We start from the raw sequence: 8,502 nt of genomic DNA on the forward strand, positions 1-8,502 counted from the left end.
TACAGTGTTGCTACAGTAATTCCTAAAAACATAGGATTTTACCTCGAGTACAATCACTCAGCACTCTTCCTCGCCCGACCAACCTAGACCTAGCCTTCTAGCCTCCTTCATCAGCCTCGCGCCCCTCGGATGCTTCCCCATCCTTCACGTCTTGCCTTCTGGAGCTCCCTTCGGCCTTGTCTTTATTGTCGGGTCTTCCTTTGCCAAGATGCTCCTCACCTCCGAGACTTCATCCATTGACAAGTCACACTTGGACTTGTTAGGACCAAAAGTAGCTAGAGGGGGGGGGGGGGGTGAATAGCTCGTCGCGTTCGCTCGGTGCTTGGCGTTGCTTGTTCCTTCAAAGATGTGCAGCGGAAATACAAAGAAACAAATCACAAGACGCTAACAAGGTTGGTTTACTTGGTATCCACCTCACAAGAGGTGACTAGTCCAAGGATCCACACCTACGCACGCACCCTCCACTAATAAAACTCTCCTTTATGGTAACTACCAAGGGCGGAGAAGCCCTACAAGACTCAGTACAAGAAGAGAGGGAAAGGATACAAGAAATACAAGCTTACAAGCTTACAATGAGTATAAACCCTAACCCTAGCTTCTCTTCTTGGCTTTGATCCGCCTCTTGACTTGGAAAACTTCCAAGATCCTTCAAGAACTGGCGATCTGAGCTTTGTGAGTGCTGTGGAGGAGCTGGCGAGAAATCTGGAGTGAATCGGAGAAGAGATGCCGAAGGAAATGAACGCCTGCGGCCTTTATCGACGCCAACGGTCGGATCCCGATCGATTCGAATGTTCCCAATCGATCGGGGAGGCTTTGGATCGATCCACGGATCGATCCAGAGCGCCTCTGTGCTCTGGAAAAGCGCCTGGATCGATCCAGCGCTTATCGCGCGAAGCAGCCGCGTCCCAATCGATCCACTGATCGATTGGAACATCTGGATCGATCCACGGATCGATCCAGAGGCTCTCTGTTCGCTTAGGAGAAGCCTGGATCGATCCACTGATCGATCCAGCTCCTGGATCGATCCACTGATCGATCCAACACTTGGTTTTTGCCCAAAACCAAGTTCCAAGCCTCTCAAACCAACATCCGGTCAACCTTGACCTGTTGGTACATCATGCCTAGCATCTGGTCACTCCTTTGACCTGCTAGGACTTCCCACCAAGTGTCTGGTCAATCCCTTTGACCCACTTAGACTTTTCTATTCATGCCAAGTATCTGGTCACTCCCTTGACCTACTTGGACTTCCATCAGATTTCCTCGTGTCAAGTATCCGGTCAACCTTGACCTACTTGACTCTTCTTCAATCAATTTCTTATTGTCAAACATCTAAACTCAAACCAAGACTCAGCTTGGTCACCCAGGTCAACCTTGACCTGAGGGATGTTGCACCAACAGGACTTACGTTGCCAAGACTACATGCTTAGACTTACACCGCCAATACTCATCCTTCGACTTTCCTCTTTTGCCAATATCACCCTTGGACTTTCCTTGTTGTACCTGTATCCTGCACACTCATAATGCATATCAAATACAACAATAAACCTAACTTAAATCTTTGCTCAAACATCAAAACCTAGGGTATCCAGATTGCTCCAACAGTACCGATGATCGTCGCTTGACTACCGGCTATTTCATCTTTCTTGGTGACAATCTCATTTCATGGAATTTTAAGAAATAACATGTTGTCGCTCGGTCCAGTACTGAGTCTGTACAGGGCCCTTACCCATGCTACTGTTGAACTATGTTGGGTACAGTCACTTTTAACAGAACTTTGAGTTCTTTTACCGGACCCACCGATCCTTTGGTGCGACAATATTGGTGTGACATTCTTTAATGATAATCCAATGTTTCACGCACGAACCAAACATATTGAGATTGACTTCCACTTTGTTTGTGAACGAGTCGCTCGAAAGCTACATCAGATACACTATATTTCTACCCAAAACCAGGTTGCTGATATCTTCACAAAGAGCCTCTCGTCACATCAATTTTCTCTTCTCTTGGACAAGCTCATGGTGTGTGCCTCCCTATTTTACTTGAGGGGGGTTGTTAGACATAAACATAATAATTCAATGCTCCAAAATCAATCATAATCACAATCAGATAAGGAGAATCATGTTAGAAATAATACTTAAATGCTCCAAGATCAATTACAATCACAATCAGATAAGGAGAATTATGTTAGAGATAATAATTCAATGCCCCAAGATCAATCACAATCGCAATCATATAAGGACAATCACATCAACTTCACACAATCAGTCAAGTATTAATATTTGATTGTCATTCCATAAATATGTGATTATTTTCTAATTTTAGTATAGTTTCCTAAATACTCAATTAGCATAGCCTTGAGTATAAATAGAGGTTATAACCTACACAATTGATATAGTGAAAATCCTACGAAGTTCGTCTCCTCAATCATTGGTTTTCTTTAACTTTAACTGTGGCTAGTTAGTAAGAAATACTATCGTTTATCTCCACCAACTTATACAGACACTCTTTTATATTAAACTAAGGGGAGAGTGGGAGAGAGCCTTATTGCGCACTCCTCGCATGTCGCTCACATCTTCAGAACGTATTCTAACCACATATCACAGTTATAGGATCCCGCCCTTAGGTGTGCAGACCTGACGCTGAACCCTGTGTTGGGTCAGATCGATATGACTTAACTTTGATCGCGTTCTTTGCTTGCCATGCAACCCCTATTACTTGCACCACATCAATCGATAATAGGAACAATGAGGTCCCACAACTAGGAACTTGCTCTGCTTCTCGGAAGATCATGAATCACAATGATTCACCAACCGATTAGGGTAGCTGTAACTCTTAACTTATCTGAAAAATACAGGAACTCCCATGAGGATATGAACATTGATTTTACATATACACACTGATGCTGGCTCAACATTGGAGGATTAATCTTTCATAGGGCATAATTTTTGGCTTGGATTCAAAATCAGAATTTATTAGTGGCTACGCGTGTAAAATTTAAAAATATACATCTATTACGGGAATTCATAACTGTTAATTTTTGGGCTCAAATTCTACCACCTCTAATTTGGAAGACCTCTATCCGCGCCCCTTTTATTTTTTTTTTTTAGTAATTTTTATTTTTATAATATTTAGAGTATTTTTTTTATATTTAAGGGTTAGGAATTATTTATATCAGTATCATATTTTTTTTTAAAAATTTCTATTTATTATGAAATTATCTTTTTTTTTTTTGGTGAAATTGAATTTGAGGTCTAAATCTCAATTGAGATCTAAATTTGAAGTTTTTTTTTTCCTTTTTGAGTGTTAGGTTAAAGTCTATATAATATCTATGCCTTATGAATAAAGATGCTCAATTCTTAATAAAATTTTTCTTTTCGATGGTTTTTTTACTTGCCTTCTTCTAAATTTTTCATTCTATTCACATAATAACCACTAATCCTATGCGAAAGCGGGGATGATGGTTAATTGGGAACAGTGATTCTGATGTTGACTAAATGAAGACTCCTCATTATCCCTAGATACCTCCAAAATGCCCCCGCGTCTAAAAAAGAGTGTTAGTTGTCGAGCCAAGAAAAGGGTCCCCGACGCTGGTCCTCTAACGCTCAAGTCAGTGATCGAGTTGAGTAAAAATGAATGAATAGTGAATAATAGCTAGTGGTATCGCGTCTTGTGAGCGTACCTAATAATAGCTAGTGGTATCGCGTCTTGTGAGTGTACCTGCGCCTGTAAATAGAGATCTCTTTTATAGTGTTACTATTTATGTATAAATCTCAATGCGTTTTCAAAAAGAGCATATCATAAAGATGCTCTGATGTATTTTCCAAAATAGACCCACAATTTCTGTTGATGACAGGGAGAAAGCTTCTAGTGTGCAATTTACTTACAGAATATTCTCTGTCTTTCGTGACACAATATCAAAAATGTAATATGAGGTCGTTGGATTGAGAGATCCACTATGTATGAATCTGATAATCTGACCAAGCCTCCCAAGTGTCCCAACCGACTGCCCCTCAGAGGTACCATCTAGTTTAATTAGAGAACTATAGCGAGAGTCTCGACCTTCGTTCAACCTCTTCATTGAGTTAGGAAGTTCGGAAAGAGTGAGTATCTAACTGGTCTGATTAGGTTGATCACTCTGCCGAGCTAGTTAACTATGTTATTTTTGAACCAAAGGTAAGAAAGAGTCAGCTCAAGTCCGATCGACGTGACGATTCGATTGACTATCTCCCGTCCGATGGAAGACTTTCAAGGTTTGACTCATCTTTAATTTTCATCGTCATATTAGCCAATCTCCCTGTATTTGATTTGACTTATGGTGCCACCCCAATCACAGTAACAACCACTGTCCTATTTGACATCACACATTTTCGGATTCGGATAACAACGGAATAATTCTTTAACATCATCCTCCAGTTCTTAAATTCCCACAAAGTACTCCAGCGAGATGCACCATTTTGCACAAAGATATTGTATGCCACAAGTCAAGGTTGCTAGTTGGCAAGTTGGGTTAGGTAGCATCACTAACCAATTTGCACTGTCCTTCGACCCTCATCATGCAAAAGTATGGGCAAAGATCATTGGAAGACGAGAAACAACACTGTTGGATTGCTACAACAACTCAGCCCTTTTTCTGAAAGCTCAGCAACTCTATCATCGATGACAACAGCACTCAGTTTGTGATCAAGTTGCCACAGAGTTTAGTTCTTTACCTCAGTAAAATTATTTTTCCAGTGAATTAGTTGAAGCCTGCATGATGCTGCTTGGTCTCCCTGCCATTCACTAGGACACCGGCTGTCGCTTTGTGCCGACTGGAGTTGCAGTGTGGGCTACGGTCTGGCAGCATGCTGTGATTGGATGGAGAAGAGGTGGGGCTTGACTCCTACTTGCCCCCATGGCCCATTGTTCCATCAAGCCATCTAAATGTTTGCTTAATTGCTCCAGTAGATTTTGTTAGTCATCTTCACGGCACAATGGCACACCCTCACGCAACTTTTGTGATGCAAGTGGTGCACGGGATGTGAACATAAATTGAAGCTGATGGTACGTATCCCAGTTATTTCCCGAGCACCTTGACTTGGTACTCGGGTGTTGACTGCATCGAGCACCTGACCCTAGTACTCGGGTTCCCAGTTCTTAGATACTAATTAACATCCACCGAGCATCTGACCTTAGTACTCGGGTTCAGTGTTCAGACTTGGCCCCCTATGGCCTTCCTATAAATATGTGACGTCTTCCGAATGGAGAAGATGGTAATAATTGTTCCCTTCATGGATTTTCTATGAATACATGACGTCTTCTAAATGAAGAAGCCAGAAGTGGGTATCAAATATGATTCCTTGGTTACCTTCCTATAAATACATGGTGATAGATAAATGATGAGACAGTTAACTATTGTCGAATCTAATTCCTTCATCGGCTTTTCGAGGAAAATGAAGGAGAGCGTGGCTTTTGACATGAAAATACCATTCTGACCACTATATAAACATCAAAGAGGATAAGTCTCATCTCTCATGTATGGTTTTTCTTCAACAAGCATAGGAGACTTTTCTCCGCTAAATTCTACTCATTTCTAGTCTTCTTCTTCTCTATAAAACCCTAAATATCTTCTACCAATGATTAACTTGAGCATAATGATTTGACAATATTATTAAAATTTAATAATGTCAATTGGCAATGAAAGAGAGCCTCCATGCCACCATTCATAGAAAATATTAATTGATAACACTATCTTATACTCAAAATCAAATAAGTGGCCACAACCAATGTTTATTGTTTACAATATTATTAAATAAAATTCATCAAAATTTCAATTCTGCATTTATTTTTCTCTTTTAGACCACGGCACGATGTCTCAAGCGCATCACACCAGAAACCAGACATATCACGTGCATCACCATGAAACTCAACTAAACCGTCGTCTTCATTTTTTTAAAATCTTCCCAGCACGAACGGCACATTTTAGTTTTAATTTTTTTTAATAACGTTGAAATTTGTAGGAGATGCAGAGAAGGAACGTTCTAAATTCCGACTGCGCGATTAACCAAAAAAAGCAAAACAAAACAAAAACAATATTTATTTACATACCTCATCGACACCTTCCAGATTCAACCCCCACCATCGACTCCAATTCCGATCGAAACTTTGCACAGGTAAAAACTAATCTTCGTTTCACAAACCAAATCGGCGACTAATTACAGGGTTAGACAGATCTAGTTACCGGCGATGGAGGCGGTGTGATTCTTGTTGTTGTTCCAAAAGAGGAAAAGAGGGAGAAGGAGAGGGGGTGGATCGGATCAATAACAGCAGGCGACCCGCTGCGTCTCCCGATCACGGAGGAGCCCCTTGTACAAGGCCACCCTGTTCGCCGGCATCCGCGGAGGCGGCCGCCGATCCTCCACCTCCTCTTCTACCTCCTCCGACGCCGCCGACGCATCATTGCGGGAGGAAACGTAGAACTCCACCACCTCGGAGGCGAACTGGACCCTCTTGTTCTTCTTGTTCTTCTTCCTGTCGTCTATCGGGAGGGGGAAACAGTCAATTTGGGGGAAACCTTCGGGGGATTAGACGAGGAGAGAGGAGGGGAGGGGGTTTACCGGCGGAGGAGATGCAGGAGCGCGGGGGGCACCACGGAGGGGCGGAGTTGCGGGGGAGGACGGCGGAGGCGGCGGGGAGGGAGAAAGTCTTGGCCCGGCAGAGGGCGAGAAGGATCATCGTGCCGGAGACGGCGAGAGCGGTGGCGAGGGCGACGCCGTGGGAGTCCATGAGCGAGGAGGGAGACGACGACACGAGGAGGAAGAGGAGTTGGTGATCGGTGACATGTGATGTGAAAAGGGAAGTGGTGTCGAAACCGGTGAGTTTTGTGGCGTCAAAAGCTTCTTTTGAGAGGGTCGACGACAGCAGCCTGCCAAATAAATAATTTATATATATATATATATATATATATATATATATATATAAAATAATTTATTCAAGAGGATATTTAACTTTTAAAAATACTTCAAAAACGCATTCAGTTTTTATATTTATTAAAAACTACCTTTATTTCATAAAATACTTTTTTCTATAAAAAATAAAATAATAAAAACAATCCTTATTAAGGTATTAGCCGTGAAACCGCAACCATTAGGTGTCGGCTAATAGCAGCTATTTGTGTGGCAACCTTTAGTCTCTGTTTGGATGGAGTAGGGCACGGTTCATTAATGGAAGGGGAGGGAAAGAAAGGAAAGGGAAGGAAGGGGAAAGTAATATATTTATCTTACCCTTGTTTGGAAGGGAGAGAAAGTTCATTTGAGAGTAAAGGGATGGAAATGATGATTAAATATATAAATTTATAAAAATATCTTCTTATTTTTTTAATAAATCTGCATGTGAAAAAATAAAAAAGGATAAAATTGGAATAATTTCTTCTTCCCCTTCCTTACACCCCAAATTGGGGTGTAAGAAATTTCGCTGATTCCCGAGCATGCAAGGGGAAGCTTTACCCTTCTCTCCCCTTCCCCTCCATGACTCACTCTCTCCCAAACAAGTATAAAATTTTTTTTTCCCCATGTTTACCCTTCCTTCCCCTTTACTCACCTCCTCCCAAACATAGGGTTAGGCTGTGAAATTGAGGTTTGGTCGTGACTTAATCATATTTTGATGGTTAAATGTTTACCATTAATATTCATTGAATAATATTTATAAATAATATTTATTAATAAAAATTTTATCGTCATGTTAAATAAATAAAAAATTAAAATAAATAAGTAAATTTATATTATTAAACTCAATAATTAATCAAAAAATTTAAAATATAAATATTTTAAATAATTAAATAAGTTTAAATTAATAGTTCGATAATAACTAAACGAACCAAGTTCAAGTTCAAATTCATTAAAAAAAAAAAAATCAAACTAAGTTTGAATTTGAACTATCATTTTAATGATTAATTTATTTTAGGCACGACTTAATTTGATTATCATCCTAATAAATCTTAATAAGTTTGAGTACTATAAAACTTGGTTTAATTTTACGGGTTTATACTTTTGATTGTGATTTCACCGCTAGAAGGTTGATTGCAGCTATAGGTTTCATCGCTAGAGGTTGACCAGTACTTTGATAAATTTTATATTATTTATATTTTTTAAAAGAAAATATTTTGAAAACTAAGTATCCCTTGATAAATATAAAATTTGATTGTACTTTTTAAGTATTTTGGAAAGTTAAGGATGTTATTTTTGATAGATTATTGTCAAAAAAATTATAGTTCAATAAATAATAAGGAATTATTTATTTTAAAAAATTATTATTAAAATCACTTGGAACTTAATGCTTCGTGACATGAATAATTACTGTTTTGGATTATTTTAATTGATAATTAAATAAAAGCCTCTGATCTTATCCTTCTAATGTGGCCTTAGTTTAAGACATTGTCACATTTTGATGACCGCGCCCTCAAATTTTCTAATTACGTGACGTCGCATAATAATTGCATACCCGATTGGGCCCGCCGATGGTTTCATC

General features: G+C 39.7%; 1 protein-coding gene across 1 annotated transcript; it reads right to left on the minus strand.

The window, feature by feature from the left end:
• Positions 1–6,044: 6,044 nt before the first annotated feature.
• On the minus strand, positions 6,045–6,891 carry LOC121993714. The gene is made up of 2 exons (XM_042548060.1): positions 6,594–6,891; positions 6,045–6,514 (listed from the first exon to the last, which is right to left on the minus strand). The coding sequence occupies exons 1-2, from the start codon at positions 6,760–6,762 to the stop codon at positions 6,294–6,296; spliced, it is 390 nt and encodes a 129-aa protein (XP_042403994.1). The 5' UTR covers positions 6,763–6,891; the 3' UTR covers positions 6,045–6,293.
• Between the last annotated feature and the right edge of the window lie 1,611 nt (positions 6,892–8,502).

The sequence above is a fragment of the Zingiber officinale genome, chromosome 6A (genome assembly GCF_018446385.1).
Source record: "Zingiber officinale cultivar Zhangliang chromosome 6A, Zo_v1.1, whole genome shotgun sequence".
Lineage (NCBI taxonomy): Eukaryota > Viridiplantae > Streptophyta > Magnoliopsida > Zingiberales > Zingiberaceae > Zingiber > Zingiber officinale.

Excerpts from the sequence above, each read along its gene's own strand:
- LOC121993714 (XM_042548060.1), bottom strand. The coding sequence starts at position 6,762 with ATGGACTCCCACGGCGTCGCCCTCGCCACCGCTCTCGCCGTCTCCGGC. Across the intron at positions 6,515-6,593 it reads CTCCTGCATCTCCTCCGCCG|ACGACAGGAAGAAGAACAAG; the intron begins GTAAACCCCCTC and ends CCCTCCCGATAG.